The sequence below is a fragment of the Diuraphis noxia genome, unplaced genomic scaffold (assembly GCF_037042655.1).
Source record: "Diuraphis noxia isolate RWA-SAM2 unplaced genomic scaffold, SU_Dnox_SAM2 contig0004, whole genome shotgun sequence".
Taxonomy (NCBI): Eukaryota; Metazoa; Arthropoda; class Insecta; order Hemiptera; family Aphididae; genus Diuraphis; species Diuraphis noxia.
In genome coordinates this window covers 41,606,912-41,629,711 of record NW_028301714.1, presented here as the reverse complement: position 1 = coordinate 41,629,711, position 22,800 = coordinate 41,606,912, and the positions used below count along the sequence as shown (strand labels likewise).

The 22,800-nt window shown below is 34.1% G+C and overlaps 1 protein-coding gene across 1 annotated transcript; it reads right to left on the bottom strand.

The window, feature by feature from the left end:
* Positions 1-1,073: 1,073 nt before the first annotated feature.
* Positions 1,074-22,564, bottom strand: Fas3 (fasciclin 3). Its single transcript, XM_089225951.1, has 7 exons — positions 22,405-22,564; positions 20,135-20,437; positions 8,417-8,668; positions 6,711-7,076; positions 2,564-2,902; positions 1,866-2,195; positions 1,074-1,485 (listed from the first exon to the last, which is right to left on the bottom strand). The coding sequence occupies exons 1-7, from the start codon at positions 22,499-22,501 to the stop codon at positions 1,238-1,240; spliced, it is 1,935 nt and encodes a 644-aa protein (XP_089082077.1). The 5' UTR covers positions 22,502-22,564; the 3' UTR covers positions 1,074-1,237.
* Between the last annotated feature and the right edge of the window lie 236 nt (positions 22,565-22,800).

Here is a 22,800-nt window from a genome sequence, read left to right as displayed (position 1 = left end):
ATCATAATTAAAAATATCCAAAATTAATGGCCACCATTTTTTATATAAATATTTAAAGATTCATCAAATCTCGAAATTATGTAAATTATTATAATTTCGCAAAATTCATAATTTAATTTGTTATGTTTTAATTTAAATAATAACTAACCATGTTTGCAATCATTTTATAAGCATCTTTGTTCTATCGAAATAAACGATATATTTGTTGTTGTTTTATATTTCATATAATATTAACTGTATGATATTATAGTTATTTAATAAAATAATGAAACGATTTAAATTTTAAATAGTTTAGAAATATTCAAGGTACCTAGATAAAAACAATAAAATATTTAACTGTAGAAAACCCAATTTATTCCGATTGGTAAATTACAATTTTTTAACTATTAATAAGTTTACCAAACTTTAGAGGAACGTAATTATAAAGGAGTTCAATCAAAATTGATGAATCGACATTAACGACATTTTCATGAAAAGAGCACTATCGATAATCGAAATAAAGTTAGTTTTTTAGTTGGTACATCAGCTACCTACTTAAAAATTTCAAAATTATCAAAAACAAAATTACTTTCAAAGATAAAGAGACACTTAGGCACTTCTTTTTTGTTCTGTTATTTTTTAATTTAACGCTATTGTTCTAAATTTATTCTAAATAATAATTTTATAATCATGCGTACTAGTGTATGATGAATTGATGCCATACGATACGCCATATTTAGTCGTAGCCAGGTAGCCTATAATGGCTATAACTATTGTCTATTTCAATAGACACTATTGTAGGCTGCGTCAGTGCTCATGCTGGATTTCATGTAATTGTTAGTATTATTTATCAAACGTTTTGTGATTATTTATGCAATCTGATATTATGAATAATTAATTTTTCGTAAGTCAAGTCGTCGGTAATGCTAAGTCTGACTCAGGAGATAAGTCATAAGTTAGGTATTTACTATTTAGCCTTATCATCGAGGCATCTCGGGCCACACATAATAAATAGTGAGTAAATAATAATGCCTATAACATAATTTAATATAATCTACAGAAGTCAGTTAATTGTTATTTGTTATTATACGCTATTGTGAATGGATAATATTTTCTAAATTTATTATTATATTCAGTGGTATCAAATAACTTCGCTTAAACCTGGTGTAGAAGAGGCTTCACTAAAGATCTCGCGTTACATAAAATATTCGAAAAATTGTATTGTGATTGTAGCCAGCAAAATAACCGAGCGCAGTGATCAAATTCTCCGTGGTTGACTCCTACACGGCGGAGTTCTGATCACGCGCGTGCTATTCTGCGCGCGTCTGGCGCCGACCCTCCGACTTGCACCTTGTTCGCCCGCTTCGAGCTGCATTTCTAATTTTTCGATTTTTTTCCTCGTCTTTGCTGACGGGTTGGTGATGAGATGATTGGCAAAGAACAGTGACATGATTGATATCATAGTTCCGCATAAAACGATGCCGATGATCTGGATCATTGTGAATCCTATACGACATATACCATAGATATACGCATTAGAACGCGTGCTGGTGCATCAAATAAAAGACACTCGTCTGTAAAATATTTGTCGGAAACTGTGTTTGTGCGGCAAAAAATATAACATAACCACTTAAGACTTACCACATAAATCTTCGATGCCTAATAAATCATTAGTCTTAGTATTCACGTTTTCTAATAAAGAAACCATTATTGGTACTTTTTTTTGGTCATTAATACGAACAAAATTATAACACTGTTTTGAGGTTTTGTTATATTATAAAATTCTTGGCGAAATTGAATCGAAAAATGAAATCTTTATTTCCTGTTAGCCGTTAGTGCTGCAGTTAATATGCAGTAAAATGCAATATACTATTATATATAGGTACCTTCGGGTTTCCGCAACAGGACGGTCGTGCTGACTTCTTCAGATCCGGACGAGTCTAGGATTTTCACAGCGCACGTCCAGTTTCCGTAGTCGGAATCGTCAACGCGATCGACGGACAAACCGCAGTGGCCGGCCGTCAGTCCTTGGCCCGAGTACGCGTACCGGGGTGGAGGCTGCGCATCCGATTTCTCGTCGACGGCGAATCCGAATAGATGTGGTGTGAGGAACCGGCAGTAGGCTATAGGCTGCTTCTCGACTGTGTCGCAACCCAGCGTTACACGAGTGCCCTCGGTCGCGTACAATTCTTCTTGGCGGGCCGCAATCACGGACTCTGCGCAAACATGATTCAAAATATATAATACACTAACACACATATACATAACCACCAATCGTTGCCGAGTGTGAAAGCGATTCCGAGAAAATTCGCCATTGCAATCTTATACATACATAATTATATATATATATGTCGTCGGAGGAAAGAGATTTCAAATCGTACGCAGACATGCAGTGGTGTTAACTCCACGGGGGGGGGGGCTTTGGTTGCTTAATCTCCTCTACCTACTCCCTTGATAACCCCTCCTATATATACTGTCCTACGCCATTGCCCCGCAGAGTATAGAACAGTCATGGCGTGTAATCATCATATTATTCTATAATATATATTATAATTATTTGATGCATATAAGTAGGTACACGTACCGGAAACCGTAACGTTCACTGTACCGTACATTTCACGGCGGTCGTCGCGCAGGCCCAAGGCGCAAAGCCAGGCACCCGTGTCCAACGTGGATGCGTCGCCGATCGCAACGTGACATTGACCGAACGACAACCCTTCACCCGTATACCTGTACCGAGTTCCGACCCTTTTCGGGTCACCGGTCGCAGTACTGACCGGAACCGTCACAGGGATTGCAGTGCCGTTTGGGTGCCGCAACCAGCAATAGTCGATCTCTGAATGTACACTGCACTCCACATGAAACGTGTTGCCTTTTGGCACCATCACAGGCTCTCCGGTCGTCACTGTGAGTGGAGGTATACCTGTAGAGTGCAAAACGATCAGGAAATATTATATATAAAAACGCATTCTTTATGATGCATAATTAATACGATGTGTATACCTACCGTTTGCTCAGGGATATGAGTGGCAATAATTTTTCAACAAATAAATAGATAGGTAATTAAAATTGATAATTCGTATCGTGCCTACATGAAAACTTTTTCATATATTGTTCACGCCACGCGGGGTCGTGTTGTTCCCCAGGTAATATTATCAAATATAGTTTCTTTTATTAAATATATGTATGTTATTTGTACGGGGCCGTTGGGGCCAAAATACGATTGCATAATAGCATGAGATTCGGAATACAGTCGGTCGGCACTCTGACTGTCGATCGTCGCGAATAAACGCTGCAACGGCGGGCACGTTTGACATCGGGAGGCGTACATGAGCTACCAACCTCCCGCCGACTGTACCGGCCGGATCTATGTATTATGTAGAGCACGGGTCAGACTGGTCCACAGAGCACCGGTCGCAATAAGGTACACGATAGCTACAACCTTGCCCAATCGAACTATTCTTGGTGACCCGTGTGTATTCTGCGAAGAGTATTTATGTATAATGTCATAAATGCTCATTCCACTGGTAACAGTGTGAGGGCTCACGGTGAGCAAAGACGAAGCGTTCGGCAACCCGCGCGCTCTAAAGGAGCCCGGGTCTGCACGCCGGCTACGGTGCCACAACATGCAAAACGGCCGGTCCCGTGTTCTGTAACGGAACGGACGCGCCAGCGCGCCTTAGCGAATCCCAGGCCGGCGTTTGCATATCTTCAAGCGCTTTAACGAATCACAAGATCACGGTAGGCGTGGCTACGACAGCAACAACCAGCCACCGACCACCATTTAGGCAACTACAGCAACAACACCGTTATACACACAACGGCATTATAATCGGACTGCTGTGGGCGTGGTTTCGAAGGTGGCAACAACCAATGCATTGGCCAGCGCCGTCACGTGACCGTACGCAATAACCAACCACAGACAATCATGGGCGGTTCATGTTAGTACACAGCGCCGCAGCAGGCGAGACCAAGATTATAAAAGGGAGTGCGGAGCACAAAATCAGTCAGTAGTCAGTCCTACTTCACCGTAGCAAGACCTACCCAGGCAGACTTGCGCGGTTCGGGACCTTCTGACACGACACATCTACGCCGTAGCAAGACCCACCACGGGCAGACTTGCGCGGTATAGAACACTCACGACACATCTACACCGTAGCAAGACCCACCACGGGCGACTTGCGCGGTATAAAACACTCACACGGTACAGATACTCCGTAACAATCCTCTAAACAACTGAACCAGCATCAATACAGTCCACTCAAACAATTCCTGTACGGAACATTGGTCATCTTCGAACCGGATCGAGTTGGCTGCCGAGCTAAGAGATCTCGTCAGTCGTCGGGAAGTTATGAAACGGCAGATCATTGCTTTTCAAAAATTCTTTGACAACAGTAACTTCTCAGATCCATCGACAATCATGGAACTGGAAATGCGAACTACGAGGCTTGAAGCTGCTTACGAAGACTTCCTCAGCACTCAAACTCGTATAGAGATATTAGATCCCCGTGAAGAACAGCTAGACGAACGCTCGGCTGTAGAAACAACTTACTACGAAACTATTTCACCTGCCATGGTTCTTCTTGAATCGACAAAAACGAATCAAAGAAGAGCAACCGAATCCTCAAACCACCAATGCTCTGCGGAGCATATGGGACGGTATGACACTCAATCAGCTATAAGACTACCACCAATCTCGCTGCCGGAATTCAACGGAGATTACAAGCAGTGGCTGAACTACCGGGACTCGTTTGAATCATTCGTTCATAGCAACAACCACCTGTCGGATATCCAAAAATTACACTATCTCAAATCTTCACTGAAAAATGAGGCGGCTCAAGTCATTGAGTCCTTGGAGACTTCATCCGCGAATTATTTATCCGCCTGGGAACAGTTGCGAGAACGATATGACAACAATCGCAAAATGGTCGGAATCCACATCCATGCACTATGCAGTATGCCACCAATAGTGATGGCATCGTCAGTTAATTTGAGGATGCATCAGAACGGTATAAATAGTCATCTGCGGGCCTTGAAAGCCCTCAAACTTCCGGTAGAGCATTGGGATGCCCTGATCATCCACCTAATGGTAGAAAAATTGGACGTGGAATCCCACCGCCTGTGGGAATCTAACCGCTCCAGCGATTCACTTCCTTCAATGCAAGATTATCTGGCATTCCTAAATCAGCGATGCCTGATCCTAGAGTCCATTGAAACAAGATCAAACTACGGTCAAGCAGCATGGCCAACCTTGTATGGCGACTAAATTAATCGGTACGCACCAGAAAAGCGATCCTACACCACCGCTTTCGCCATTACTAACAAACCAATCCCATCATGTACAACATGCAGTGGCGGCCAGCACCCACTGTACACTTGCCGAGAGTTTTTGGGAATGACCATCAGCGCACGCAGGGAACACGTGCGTTCCAAACGACTATGCTACAACTGCCTCCGCCCGGATCACGCAGCTAGACAATGTTCGCGTGGATCTTGCAGAACTTGTGAAGGTAAGCACCATACATTACTGCATATCGAAACCTCAACTGTAGTGCAGGCAACGGCAGCCACAGAAACTGCCAAAGAAAATCAATAGCAATCACAGCGGACCGCGGTGCTTCTGTCAACCGCTGTCGTACTCGCCTACAGCCCATTTGGGTTCAGCCCATTCAGCACGTTCCATACTCGATTCCGGATCACAATGCCACTTCATAACTACACGTCTGGCAAAACGCTTATGTCTGAAAATAAGAAACTCTTCAACGTCGATTATCGGAATAACACAGTCAAGTGTTCAGTCTAATTGCAGCGTTCTATGTAAGATAGGGTCGAGAATCAACGACTTTTATACAACTCTGGAATTTATTGTAATTCCAAAAATCATCGGGCAATTACCAACTCGGCCTCCTACAACGCCATTAAAAATACCGAATGACATACAGCTAGCTGATCCTCAATTTTGGGCTCCGAGTCGCGTGGAAATGCTGATTGGTGCAGAAATCTTTTACAAACTAATGTGCCCTGGTCAACTTCGACAAAATTCAATTCCGCCATTACTATTCCAAAAAACATGGGCGGTTCATGTTAGTACACAGCGCCGCAGCAGGCGAAACCAAGATTATAAAAGGGAGTGCGGAGCACAAAATCAGTCAGTAGTCAGTCCTACCTCACCGTAGCAAGACCTACCCAGGCAGACTTGCGCGGTTCGGGACCTTCTGACACGACACATCTACGCCGTAGCAAGACCCACCACGGGCAGACTTGCGCGGTATAGAACACTCACGACACATCTACACCGTAGCAAGACTCACCACGGGCGACTTGCGCGGTATAAAACACTCACACGGTACAGATACTCCGTAACAATCCTCTAAACAACTGAACCAGCATCAATACAGTCCACTCAAACAATTCCTGTACGGAACATATATAATAAAAATGATCAGTAGGGATACCGTAATCGTATATCGTATAGGTACAATAATAGTAGCCAGTACTTCTATATAATATACAAGTTGGATCGATAAAAAAACACATCGTCCGCAGATGGGTTTCTAAGAGAATGCAAGAGTCTATATGTTTATTTTTCAAAGTTTAATAAATTATGAAACAAAATGAAAATTATAGAACAATTTTATGTAGTATATACCTATTTATTATATGGTCTATTGGGTTATGTTGCGATACATACTACTGCGGTCGACACCGTATAGTCGGTCGTATAGTTTTACCTTTCGTATTGTTTGGTGGTTCGACGACAACGAACCCGCCATAAACCTGGTCGTCGGACATGGCGTTCATACACTTCCATCGGCCGATTTCGGATCGTCTCAGTGGTTTTGCGAATGACACGCCGCAATCGTTGTACGTCGCACCGTGATACGAGTACCGAGTGGTACCTCTTCCATACGCCAGCGACAGGGTCTTTGCGTCTCGTGGTAACGTAAGCCGGCAGTATTTTGATCGGAAGTGACTGTCTCGACCAACTGCATTGCCGTCTCCGTCGTCTGCTGCAATAGTGGTTCCGTTGCGGACGTTGCAGAACACTCGCACCTCGGACGGTGTTTCGTCGCTTCCGACTTCCGTTACTGCGCCCTCTAGACATGAGGACGGCTATATGTAGTGACCAAAGAAAAAAAAAACACAGACAGTTCACAAAACACGTTGTCTCGGACGTGTTCATGAATTTATTTAGGATTAAAAACATTATATAACAACGCCGTGAAGTAGTGTTCGCTGGGATGGGGAGAGGGTAAAGAGTAAGATTAGCTATAGGGCTCCTACATTGGCTACATTGAATGTATTTTTTATTACTAAACTAAAATTTATACAAATTGTTTTTTTATGCAATATTATGTAAGTTATATATGTATAATACGTATACCTACCTATAATAAAGAGACCGAAGTTACCTATGAACCAAGGGTGGTTCTTAAAAAGCCTCTAGGGGATGGGGATGGAAATATTTTGAATATATGTACTTACAATTTACGTACATATCATATTTATTTTTTCCTATTGCTTTCATATTTTTGCACGGCCAAAGGGGGGGGGGGAGGACGATAGTGGTCTACCTTTCACCTCCCCCTCATAAAGCTGCCACTGCTATGAATGTATTTGAATAATATAATAATATATTCTATACTATATGATGGAATTTCCAATTTACTATTTTTGATAGACAAAAAAGTAGAATTTATATAATTGTGTAGATTTTGGGTAAGATATTCAGTAGGTACCTTGAAAGTATCACGAATACTAAATACAATATAAGCTAGAATAATATGTTGATCGAAATAAAATTACCAACAAGTTGGAAATACATTTTTAAAAGTTTTGTTAATCTATATTTTGATGGAGTAGGTTTATATAACAAGATTGTGTGCGTCATATATCTTATATAACTATCTATATGGGCTTTGTTTGTGCTCAACAATATGATAACAATAATAGCAACAAATATACTCATCAATGGTGAGAAGAAAAAAGATTAAAATAAAACGACTCCTCCGCTATTAACAAAACCCTACGTGGGGGTGGAGTGGCCGAGCGGACCAAGGCGTCTGTTGCGACGCACGCAGTCGCCGGTTCGTATCTCGGTCACGGGCGGCATCGCTCTTTGGGCATTTCGCGGTGTCTGGAGAGAGAGGTCGCCGCCCCCCCAACCGGGCATGGCAGAAACCTACGGGTGTCCATTCAAAATTCTGCCAAAAAAAACCCACGTGTTAAAAACCTACAGTCGTACCTTCCCCTACAGCTCCCCAGGCGGCTAATGACCTCAGTTGTCGAAGCCTTAACCCTAAAAAAAAAAAACCCTACGTGTAACATATTATATCAATGACGGGAAATGGGAAAGTTTTAGGAGGAACAAGACGAGGAAAGCCGAAAGCGAATGAAAACGTTTGGCGGTAGTCATATCGTCGCTGTTTTTGTTCACCTCGGTAAGCGTGTAGGCGAAGAGTGTATTGAACTTCGGCCGCGGACTCGGCTGTAACCGACCAACAGGTCCACACGTCCAGGTGATGCGATCCGACCGATTTGATCTGCACCCAACACTGGCCCTTGTGACTGGAAACTTCGCCGGACGGGCCTGTCATGCGGCAGTAAAACGCCTTCGGTGGTCCGCACGTGACGTTCACCGCGGTACCTATGGTCACGCGAATAGTGCTCGACTTGGGCCATTGCTTCGCTGTAAACACACATACCACGCGCGTCTTGATTAAAATATTAATATTAGAAACTAGTGTTGTAATAAATGTATGTATATAGGAACTATTATTATAGCATCGGTAATACTCTATGTAGTATGGAAGTGTTAATATTGTTTGGTTAAATTAGTCCAATTAACTGCTGTTTGTTAAAGGCTATTATTATTCACTATAATTTATCAAAAATGAGAAAAGTGTGGTTTTCAGGTTAGTTTTTAACTGTAAATTATTATATATTTATATTACAACCAATAAGTCTGTGGCTATGTTTATTTAAATTATACTTCAGGTACCTATGTACTATTTATTAAAAAAATTTAAAAAATTTAAAAGTAAGTATTGTCGAAGAAATATTTTTGTGTGACGTGGATAATGCAAGTAGATATATGTTATATGAATAGGCATTGGCGCAACAAGAGGGGTGATTTGGGTCTTTAGCACCCTCTTAATAAAAATTATCACCCTAAAAAATTGTTTAGAAAGCCCTATTAAGTCACAACAGAATCTAGAGCTTTAGCAATGTACAATGTCTAGTTGCGCCGATGTGAATAGGTAGATACTACATGTACTATGTAAAAATTCATTATAAAATTGAATAATAAAATAATATTTTTATTTTTCTAAATGTTCCAATGACTACTTATTCGATTTATAATATTTAATTATAGCAGGTACCACTGAACTAGTACAAAATATGTTTAACAACCATGTAATTTTTTCCGAGGGTTCAAAGTAGTAAACAATGATCTTTAAAAACATGCTGTCAATAGTGTTATTGTTTTCATAATACCACAAATGAATTATTAAATACACTTGTTATTCGTTAACAGTTGGTCCGCGGAGTCTAAATGGGCAAAGTCAAAAGAATTACACTGCTGTAAATTAATTAATTTTTATAAATAGGATAGGTACCTCTGGTATATCGATTATAATTTATGGGTATAATAGGTACATATTAATGTTCAATTAATTGTGGTATTCAATGATCAGGTTTTTAGTAAATCGTAATAGTATAAGGACTGAATAGATTCACTAAGTGGTGACGTATTCTGTTTTTTTGTTTCAGCATGCAGTTTGGTATATCAGCAAACTATACGGTTATCGTATACCTATAGTCCTATTTAATACATAAAGCATAATTTGATGCATTTTAAAAACTTTTGAACGCTCTCGCTGCATGTCTGCAATTATTATGTTTTTGTTATTGTATATTTTTACATGCATGTATTATGTTATAACTTAAAAGATATAATACCTAAAGGTATTGAGTTATATTAATTGAACTAGCTGGTGAGTCATGAAAGCTAATATACTCATCGGTATAAACATGACGTAAATGTAAGACACCTAGCTTTTATTATACTGATAATCTCTATACATGAATGAACACAAACAATATATCTCTGCACGGCCACCGGGCCATGTAATTGGTTTCAATGTGACCCATAAATCCTCATAAAATAAATTAAATCGTCAAAAGTTATAAAATGTGCTTCAAAGGTATATAAGTATTAGCATTGATTTTATAATAGTATATAATAAAATTATTATTTAATTTACTATAAAATTAATGGAAATAGCAAACGTATACATAATATTAGTGATATTACTACTACCTATATATGGGTTATATTATGCGCGATACAATATTACGTTAAATATAAATTTATATATGCATAATGTATTACATTACGCCCAGTCGTGTATTTTGATTTTTGGTTTGTTTTGCTTTAGAAATGTTGTTTGCTCATCGACCATCCCTGATAATTAATAGGTCATAATTCTTGTTATATAAATATATAACGCATTACAATATTACGTTTATATCAATACGTTTATTAGTGATAAATATGACGCACTGACGCAATCAAACGAATAGACTCCGCCACTCTGGTGTTTTACCCTCCCCACTACTCGTAGACCATAAGATTTATCGTGTTATGTTAAAAGTTGCTAATTTGAAATTTATTTTTTCGAATATTTAATCATTTTATATTATAAACTTATAAAAAGTACAATAATGCGTTTCTTCAGTGTTATAAAATATTCATTATAGATATACAATTTTAAATGTTGCATTTAGTTGTGCATTGTGTTATGAATTATATATGGACAATTTGTTCTAGTTTGGTGAACAAACAGGACTTTATTCCTCCTACATTAACAAATCCTGGTTGTGGCACTGACGCTTACCCATTTTTAAACTTAAAAATTGTTTGAAGAGAAAAAAACTAAAACTAAAATTAAAAATTCTTTAAAAAATCCTTATATTTTCCTTGATTTTATCTGGTTAAAAATAAAATGATCATCTAGTATAGGGATTAGGGGCTTGTATAAGCACTTGAAAACCTATTTCATTATAGTTACCTACTGGTATTAATTGAAAAATTGCAATTATTGGTTATATTTTATATTATATCAATATGGTGTGTCTACGAAAACAAAGTACACAGAAAAATTTGTTGCACGTCCGCAAAATACTAGAGTTAAAATATAGGGTCATAGGGATATATATGGGTTTATAGGTTATATAGGGATTTATGATCTAATAATCTGGTCTCATTTCTGGCAAATAGAATTCAATAATATATTAATATGTATAGGGTACTGAGTAATATCAGTAATCCGAGTAATCGAGTCATAGAGTGTACTTTGTTATTTTGGACGAACGGTATATCATGTACCTACCTACACTTCATTATGTGGCTATGGAGTTCTGAGAGTTTATCAAACAACTACCTATGCGTACCTAGATTAAAATATATTGTATGTATATACCTAACTAAATAATATATAATAACTATTCACCACATTACAATATTGTATATAAATATATAATAGTTAATATTGCGTCGGCTTACTTTATGTAAGTGTGTGCTTTTCAGCTTCCATGTATAATAAATAATAATACAATAATGCCTTTACACTTTACAGCGTTTCGTATTACCAACCTTTGTGGGTAATCCATTTTCGTTTGAACGCAGTCCGTAATGTCTATACCTAGCTACTATATAAGCAGTATATTGGATTGCCCATTGTGTTTTATTGTATTCTCGTAATTTAATTACTTCAGGAATATCGACAAAGATGTTAGGTCACCATGTATTCACCAAGCACGTTTTCATAAGTTACAACGTACATAGTTATCTATAATTCGGAGTTGAAAACAAAATCATGTGAAGAATCTGAATAGAAATTCGAACAAGTATAGTTTTAGAATCATATATAGTTTTGTAAACTGAGGATACTAGATACCCAGTATAAAGCGTGGTGATCTATTAAACGTTAGAATACATTTAACATTATTTGAAAACACGAAAGTTTTTTAATATATTATTTATTTTACCATATTTTAAATCGTTATAGAAATCAACATTTTTGGAAAAATTATTTTTGCTAATTTTAGATTCTGAACAGAGTGATGCGCGAATGCATTGATTTTACAATGATGATGTGTGTTTTTTTTTCTGTGTACAGCATAACTAGTCGAAATAATGCTTAAATTTCAAACTTTGGGGGTGGTTTCCGATGTAAAAGTGAATATCCTTGGTGCATTATACAGGTTAAAAGTAAACATTTTCCAACAAGTTTCAAAAAAATCGAGAAAAACAAAAAAATAGTGACAGAAAAACGGGAATATTTACGCAAAACCAGTTTTCGACCAAATCGATTTTTTTATATGGTTGTAATTCAAAAACTAATCACTGTAAATACTTGAAATTTTCACCAAATGTTTATGTACTATACATCAATATAAAGTTTAATTTTCAAAATTTTTTTTTGAAGTGTCGGTAAAAAAATTTAGGATGCCCAACAAAACTTGAAAATTTAATACAAGGTTCCTTATGAGTTGTTCTTATTGTAGCTAAAAAAAAAAAAATAAAAATCGTTAGTCACAATTATTTTTTGTAAGCGTTCAAGTAGCTATAGAGAAAACTCGAAGCATCATTATAGGAAAAATTTTAAGCGCGTTTGATTTTTAAATTTTTACGAAATAGCGTAACGATAACGATTTATCCTTAAACGATTTTAAATATTTGTTATTATTCAAAAAGTATAAGTCGTAGATACTTGAAAATTTTACCAGTTATTTAGATTGATATTTTCTTTACATGACTTAATTTTCAAAATATTTTGACTTTTTTTGAGATATTTATAGACAACTGAAATTTTTTAAATTTTTTTGAAGTGTCGATAAATTTTTTTTGGCCCTATCAAAATAATTGAAAATTTAATACAAAGTTCCTCATAAGTTATTCTTATAGTGATAAAAAAAATTAGAAGAATATATAGGCACAATTTTTTTTATTAGCTTTTGAAGTTCAAATATTGACAAAAATTCGTCAAAACCATGAATATTTGCAAATTATTTAGTAGTTCAAAATTCATAAAATCGTTTGTATTTATATCTAAGGTTAAAAAATTCAACACTTAGTTTTCCATAAGTTTTTCTTCAAATAGCTATAAAGGAAATTTGAAGCGTCATTATAGGAAAAATGTTTTGGGCGTTTGAGTTTTAAATTTTTATGAAATCGCATAACGATAACAATTCATCCTCAAACCAGGTATATGCATATCTTAATATCTATGATAATATAAGGCATTATGAATTATGATAACTACATGCAATGTTTTTGGAAAAATTGATTAACCATGCCTTATGCAAAATGCGTCCTAATTGAAAAATAAAATATTTGTTTCAAAATAGAATATATGACAATATTTAAATATAATATATCCTAGACTGACAAATCATCTCCGTTCAGAATCGTTTTTCGTACATAATGATATATATAATTGCATTCACATTTAACCTACCCTAGTCAGAGGTCCACCCCACCATCTAATGTACAGCAGAGCGACATCCACTTACCCGCTTTTTTATCGTTATGATATTCTTAAAAGTTTTTGTGCTTTTGAATGTCAACATATATCTTTAACCATAATTTTACCCATTCCACGAATATAAATTTTAAATACTAATGATTTATACAATACAACTAATGATTGGCGGGTACTCATCATAGGCTATACATACTTTTCCATTAAAATTCGATTTTTATATAAAATCAAAGTAGGTATGTATACTCAAAAAAAATTATTCAGCTTTAAAAAAAGAATTTACAACGCATGTTATGATTTAAATTATTAATAAAAGATAAAATAGTATAAAAGATATTTGTTTAGATATTATATACTGTAAAAAATCCTTTCGATACGGAGACTACGTGCCATTTCTAAAATGGCGGGGATTTGTGGACGGTTACGGTGATTCCATTTTTAACGACTTAATTTTGTACAAAAATAATATCTTAAGAAATCTTAATAGGTACTGCTAGTACTATTTATTGAAATAATAAGTGTGTAATGGATCATTCGGTATTTACCATTTTATATTTTTGAAATTATTTCTAAAGACTTGTTTAAATTTTATTTAGATATGTACATAACCCTGTAGGTTGGGGCCAGAATATATCAACAGTAACTCCTGCTTATCGTAAAAGGCAATTAAAAAGAAGTAGCAGAGGGAAGCAGTAACTGCTAATATCAACCATTGGCGATTTTTGCAACAGAACTAACGGTAATGGATTGGAATTGATGAGGCAGCTTGAAGTTATATCAAGAACTGAATCATCAACTGCGATGTGGAAGGAGAAGGAGTGCACCACATTAATATTCCTAGTAAATCAGTATGGATCAAGTAGAGGAAGATTTAGAAGTTACAGGAACAGATATATTCGAAAATATCAGTACTGGCAGGGGAAGATCCAAGGCTTCTCAGGTCGTCATTAAGCGAAACCCTTGGAAAAACATCGGAACGTGGAACGTTAGGACTATTCTAAATGTTAGCAAATTAGAGAATATTAAACTAGAAATAATGAGACTAGACATAGACACACTAGGTGTGAGTGAAGTTAGATGGTCAGGAAATGGTGATTTCTGGTCAGACGACTACCGTGTTATCTATTCTAGAGATGAAACGCCAGGACGCATATATGGTATGGTATATACATTACTAGAGACCCACAGGAAGCGCTCTCATTGGCTGTATTACAGTGTGATAACATACAATTATCAATATTCAATGTTTTAAAATTATATGTTTTTTTTTGAAACTATATATTATTTTGAGTATTTTTGATTTATTTAATAAAAAAATTAAGTAAGTACTTTAATATACCTAGTTTATTTTGTTATAAGGATATTTACGATTTGTTAATTTAAAACAATAGACAAACTAAAAATGGTAAATAATTAAAGTTTCGCATGAATAATTTGTAGAGGAAATTAAAGGTACCTCAGAAGGTATACATGAAATTAAAAAAGATTGAATTTGAATTAATTCAGTATTGCATGAAAATTGGGCTGAGCATGGTTGTGAACAATATAGGTATTGATTATAATTTACAGTTGTCTACGCAATAACTTGAGTGCATTAATTATGCACTATTCATACATTGTTAGATTCAAATTGATTTGCTTAAATAAATATAATAATAAATGTGAGCTCACTATTTTGTACTACTATCGACATGAATGTATTATAGTTTTCTTATAAAATAAGTTTTGTTATATATATAATTTTCTCAAAATACATTTCTCGACCTCGACGAGATCTATGGAGTCACAGAAATATGTACTCCGACCGATATTGCTATCAACATCCGGTGAATGCTATATTAATTCATTCCACCGAACACACACTATTTAAACAAAACAATTAATTGATAATGCGATTACGTTATTATAGTGCACATATTTTGAATACCTATGCCTCCATCAGTCATGTGGTTAACACACTAACATGGAAACGCGTGGTGTTTAAGATAATTCTAATAATATATGCATATTATAATACATTAGTAATTACCTATATATATATTATATATATATATAAATATAATACTCTAAAATACTGCGCATTAGGCATATTTTATATTATATCGATTGCGTCATACTGTACCATATAGACGCATAGTATTACGGCCTGTGGATATAGTTGGGTAGATAATTATACACCCAAAGTAAACAACGTATATATTTTACGCCTATATAATATTATGTACCATTTATAAACGTGGACGATCATAATAATATCTCATTGTTTATAAAATATCATCATCACGTCGCTTGTTTCGCAAGCGGAACAAAGATATAGTTACACTTTTTGTGGGCGACTAAACCACTTGGAATTTTCGGGTTGGGATTTATCTATCATAGTATCATACCAATAGCCAAGCTTATGTCAGCGATGTGATAATACAACATTCAAACCGTAAATATTCAGGGGGCCGTACAAAAACCAGACAAATATTCCATTTTTTTTTTTTTTAACTTATCAGAAAATAAAACAAACGATTTTAATTTTCGGAGCTATCTTGTATTTTTACCAAAACCTATAATATTTTTAAACTATAATACTTTCCTGGGGCTATTTATTTTTTGTCATAAAATACAAAAACAGACAACTCTGAGTCCGTCGGATTAAATCTAACATAAAGTGTCTGAGTAATTTTCTGTACTGATTGTTGGATTGTTTAGTTCTTACAAAGATAATATACTAGTATATTTTTCCTGTATCAAATATTATTTAAACCAGATTTTGATTATAATGGTGTGTCGCAATTTTTCATGGATCTCTTAAAATACATTATAATATAATAGAACAGTAAATGTTGTGCTCAAAAATACGCAATAAAAATAACAAAATAGAATCATAAATGTTCGACTGACGAATGTTATCAAAGTTTGAATGTAAACAATATTGAACATTTCTATAATTCCATGAATAATAAAGGTAACCTATCTCGGAGACACGTACAGGCAGGGGGAATAATGGCGTTAGATCGGCCTACGTCATGAGCTTTTTTTCTTAAATTAATCCTGTAGTCACATTTTGTTTGTTAAACTAACAACACTTTATAACACGTATATTCCGCTTGAATTTATGGAATTGATGGTGTTTAATAAATATTTCTATACGATATATGTTTTCACTTACATAGTAAAGGTGTTAAGTGTTTTCACATATTATATTTTTTAAATCGACGTGCGAGTAGTATCAGATCGTTATTCTGCATTGGGTTCGACCGACAATGCGATTATCACACAGTGCTAAAACACATTTTAGTTAACCGAGCAATATTGTGGTGCGAATAGAGAACGAAACATTGCATTAGCTTGTGATCGAATTACGAGCGACTAATGCATTAATGCACAACTGCATAGTCAATAATTGGATAATCAAGTGAGAAACATTAAAAATACCTACAAATAAAAATGTAAGATTAAGTAATATAAATGTACCTACATAAGTAATCGATTGAAGAATCCTTCTAAAAGGAATCATAATCTAACTTTTGAAATTAATAAATTAATAATAATTTTTTGCTTGATATATAATAGTATTATGATAACATATTGATAAAAATTAAATTATAATTTATATTTTTAAGCAATACAATTACGATAACATGTCTTAAAACCGTTAATTCATTCAACAATACAATATTAATAAAGACAAATTATGAATAGGAAGCTAGTAAATCTCGAAAAGTTTGAATGCCTGGTATATCGTATGTATAAAACAAAAGTTTTAATTCGCTATATTCTTCATTGTATTCACAGTGCAGGCAACAAATATTAGGTTTTATATAAATATTACTGGATAGGTATTAGGTACTTCATAATAATATGTAAATGCTTGTGAATCCTTTTCTCGACAGTTATCTTATATATATTCGATTTGTGTCGTACATAATGTCATTATTATAATGTGTACTGGCGAGTACTGCAGACATACAGTTTACGGTAAGTTGTCAGCCAATTGTAGACATTTAAGTTTAACATACCTACTTATAAAAACACCTCAGAACAGCTATAATTCCTTAATTAGTTACTCTGCACACATCGTATACAATATATAATACATTAATATATTCTTATTCTTTTATATTCTATACTAATTTATTTAGTATGCTAAAAAACGTTAACAACATTAACTAGGAGGTTCTTGTTAATTTACGGCATAAATTACGAAGTTAAAACAATTATATAGGTAGGTACGTTTAATAAAATTAGGGGTTTTTTTATTTTAAAACGACAAAATATATTTTACAGTTTCAAAATTATAATAGCATATCACTGTTGTAGCCTGTTTAGTTGTATTTTCTACATAGATTTCTTGAAATAAAAATTGAATTATCATATTTTTCATAACTCACGTTTATCATATTATATCTATGTATACAGACGGAATAAAATTTAATTTGTTTGTCTTAAACAGAAAGAAAGATTTAAATTTATTTAAACTTTACTGAACAAAAAATCAAAACAGTATTTTCAGTAAAATACCGTAGTAGGTATTATTTTATTTGACTGCGTATGTTTTGGCCAAATATATGAATATATAAATTATCCACGCCTTCGACTTGTTTATATACTGTATTGTAGTAGGGCACACAGGATTTTTCTCGGAAGGGGTCGTGTTAGTAATAATTTTCCAGAACTTACATACCCGATCATTTATGATTTTTAAGTGATTAACCAGTTCATGCTCATCGATACTCAATATATTCAAGTCATTTTTTTTGAATTATAATAAATATAATTACAAATACAATTAATTCTCAAGTATTAGTATAAGTCTTATACTATATTATACCGTATACTATAAGGTATAATAATAGTTTAATAATAGAAAGTGAGTAAATTGAATTTGATAATAAATCATACCTACATCATTTTATAAATACAAAAAAGATTAAGAGCGGACACAGTCATCAGTTAGCCAATGTTACTAATAAATAGACAGCCATAAGTGTATTTTTTTATAAATTAAAATAGATCACGGACGTAACTTAATATACATTGCAGCCATAGTAATCCATTTGACAATTAGTAATACGTTAAGTTGAATTAATTGTTATCAAAATTATTGTGTCTATTACAACTATAATTTAGGTATGCATTTTTAAGCCAATACCGACCTATTGTAGGACGACGTAAATAAGTAATATAGCTTAAAATAAATCTAAATATTTTTTTAAATGCTATTGCGTATTTTAAAATAGAATAAAAGACCACGAGTCCGCGAATTACAATTAAATGATAACAAAATAATTCAAATCGTAGTTGTTTTCTTCAAGTATCCAATTTGATCAACATTTGAGTTTAAATGTTAATAAAAAACAAATTAAGTTTATATACTTTGAAGCTTTTTTGTTTTTAGTAAGAACAATGACAAAGTTCAACCTTTAGCTAAACAGATTAAAAATGTTTAACTTATATATAGAGGAGACTGGAGAGGTGCATTTTGTAGAAAGGGAGGGTGGCCACTCTTATACCATTTGAGAGCGCCACTGTTGCATAGTACTTACTACTTATAACGACTAGTATCCATGATAAGGATGTATTAAACTCTAAATTTGAACTGAACTTCAAGTATTATTTGTACTTTAAAACATTTTTAAACTTTGAACATTTAATTTAAATATATTAAAAGTACTATTTATATATTTCAATAGGGATCAACTGGATCAAGTATTATTTGAACTTTAAAACATTTTTAAACTTTAAACATTTAATTAAAACATATTTAAAAGTACTATTTAGGTATGTATTTTAATAGGGATTAAATAATAATGCATATAAATATGACTCTATATATATGTTCGTAGAAAATAACATTTTTACCAAAATATTAATTTCAAATCTCTTAACAATATAACACTATATTTAACAGATAAATCAATTTGACATTCATAAAGATACATCGTCAATAATTAACTACATGTATTTTGATAATTTTACAATAAATAATATCACAAAAATCTTCCAATCCAAAATCATAAATATTACTCCCGTCATTAGGTACATATTACATATACTACTTAGTATGATTAGTGTTTATCATAGGTTGGCCTTGTCCTCCACTTCATTTAATTTTTCTATTATTACTTATTTGTTAATATCACTCATATCACTTTATGTATCACTTTTACTAGTTTTACTAGGTTAATATTTTTGTTTATTTGTGTTTATACTTTTAAAGTTTTATCAGATATACTTGTTAAAAGGCTTTAATATGGTTTATAGTAAATATTTAGTTAAAAAAAATAGATGTGACTGATTTAAAATTTAACCCAGGTACATTTTTAACATATTGATTTAACCTGACGAGTTGAAAACATCAGTTGACTTACCTCGTGTAGTGTAACTTATTTAACATGATTTTGCTTGAACTATTCGGGCGTTTGACTTAAAAACTAAACTTAAATTTGAACGGTTTTTTTAAAATCTTAATTTCTTAGAACGAGAAGAGCTCGAGAACCCGTTCCTCTTATCCATTTATGGTTGGATAATAATGTGCTCGCAGTAGGTACATGTTTTATAGGTATTCATTATACTCAGCGTTAAAATAAATAATATAAATTCATCGCGTTTACCGATGCACGTGACGAGAGTCGTGTCCCGGTCGTGTCGTCCGTCCGCTGATGACGCCGTTAGCGTCCAATTGCCGACGCCGGGCGCCACACTCACGGCCCTGAGACCGCATTGACCTGACTGATAACCGTCGCCCACGTACGTGATATTAGCGGCGGTGGTGAAGGTGGTGGCCGCGTCAGACAGGGTCGTCTCCGTGCCGTTGGGCAGCACTACGGAACAACGGTCCAACAAGCCCAGCCCGCTCTGCCATCTTAAGTACAGCGTATCGCCGTCGGTCAGCCACACGGGACGGCCGCACAGGACTGCAACATCAATGAAATGAACGATATTTAGGCGAGCATATGACATGTATAGACCTATATTACAATATATATATTGATAGATAAATAGATAGAGAGAGAGTGAGAGAGAGAGAGAAGGCGTAGGGTAAAATGTTGTCCGATAATATTTATTATTCAATAAATGTCATTGTAATGATTGTTGATTGTTTGTTTGACACGACAACTCGAGTTTTTGATCTTTGTTTTATTGTTTTTGTTAGTTTATACAAGCATAAAAATGATGAAAGTAGGTACGTGAGAACAAATAAAAAAATTAAGTATTTCATACTCGCAGAGTGATAAAATCAGAAATGTTTAATTTAAAATTGATAATAAATCCTTCCTGTAATAACCTATACACCTATTTACAGTTTTTTCACGCAGCGAGGATTTCAAAATAAAGACACCATCCTTACTGGATTGATTAATCAAAAAGTTATACATTTTATAAAATATTAAAAACTTACAACAAAGAACAAACTGTTGGTTGTGAACTTGAAAATTTAATTTGATAAAAAAAAATATACATAGCCACATAGGTTTATTTGTAATTAGGGTGGTCTCTATATTATTTCAAATGACAAGTCTACACAGGCCATTAGCTTCGAGTAGGTACCGTGGGAATCCGTAAATATGATATCGTATAATATGCTTTATATAATATTAATAATTTGCATCTAAATACAAATTAACGAATATAAACTAGTTATGTCATATAGAAAAAAGGATCATGATATTATTTATATTAATAGCATACATGTATATATATATTTTTTTGAAATCCATTGAATAGTGTAATTAATATAATAAATAAAATAAACTATCCAATCAGAAAAAATAAAAAATAATAATCAAGAGAACTTTTCATTGCAAAATGTATAGTGTTACTATAGTTACTACGTTATTTGGTCGACTCATTACTGCAAGAGACAACGCAACATGCGCGATTTATAATAAGTAAAATATTGCAATCAGTGATTTTCTCGTCATAGCTTAGAATTTAAATAATAGTATCAAAGAGAAAATAAAAAATTTAATATGTGTCATTGTGAATAACAATAAATATATTTTTTTCATCAAGTTTTATTATTCATCGGAAGTATACAATGATGGTTGTTGTTCAACGTCGTTTTCATACCATTTGTTATAAATTATAATATATTATACATCAGGTAAAGCCGTAAAGGTTACTTGTATTAGGCACCGTCAACTAGTGATGAGAGAAAAATGAAACGTTTAGTCACCGTAAAAGTGTAACCGGAGTGTCCGAATTGCGGTCGCGTGTGCAGATCGGGTTGCATTTCGTGTAATATAATACCTTTATAATCATACGCATGTGCAGAAATTATCGGCATGGTGGTCATACATAATGATATTGCTTATAAGTATTCAAATTTATGCCAAAGTTCAGTTCCTAAAACTATTCTGGGTAAGGGCAAATTGCTTATATTAACCATATTATGATCACTCAGCACTATTACTATCTCAAACGCACACCGATCACATATTATTAGAGCATAAAACTTAAAACAAAATAATAATTACAGATGATTTAATTTACATATAATATTATGATAGGCACTTGTAGCAGAATGGTATTAACTATTTAGACAGTTATCACTAACCACTAACAACACGCCCATTTTAAAGCTTACGATATTATTAAAATTTATATTTGTAATTGGTAAATGGTAGGAACCTTTATTTTTGATAAATCGAACGTCGTTAATAATTAATGCATTTTAAAATAATAATAATAAATATAATTATTTAAATTATATTGAAACACATACGCTGTTAACTTAGTATAATATTTCATAATTGTACACCTTAAAAAAAACGTTCACAGAGTATACCTATACTCAACAACTGTCTACCCTGATTACCCAGTGCACAAATTCATGATAATAATAATAATAATAATATGTTAATATTTGATGTTTACTCACCTCGTATGACAGTGGTCGGTGAAGACAACAGTATGAGTACCTGTAATAGTACGACTTGCGCAACGGCGGCGGCGTCGAGGCGACGACGATGGTCCATTTGTCCAACGGACACACTGCGAGTGCGACTGACGAAAACGTTTCAGTTTTTAAGATTAATTTTTTTTTTTTATCGTATTTGTTTTGTCACCGTGACGGCCTTTTCCGTGACGCACAAGTGGGAGAATTCGAATTTTATATTTAGAACCAGAGGAATACACACGCATGATACATATTATGTATATTATTGAGTGTCGAGTTTAATATAATATATGTGCATTATGATCATCGTCATCTTATGCACATTCTGTTAACGATGACGGAGGTCGCAGAGTGCGAGTGAACGGAAAATTGTAAACC

What these genes read in the sequence shown, in the direction of transcription:
- Fas3 (XM_089225951.1), bottom strand. Translation starts at nt 22,501, where the DNA reads ATGGACCATCGTCGTCGCCTCGACGCCGCCGCCGTTGCGCAAGTCGTA. An exon ending in TCGCCTACACGCTTACCGAG is followed by an intron (nt 7,077 to 8,416) that starts GTGAACAAAAAC and finishes CCTCATGTCTAG; the next exon opens with AGGGCGCAGTAACGGAAGTC. An exon ending in AGTGAACGTTACGGTTTCCG is followed by an intron (nt 2,196 to 2,563) that starts GTACGTGTACCT and finishes ATGTTTGCGCAG; the next exon opens with AGTCCGTGATTGCGGCCCGC.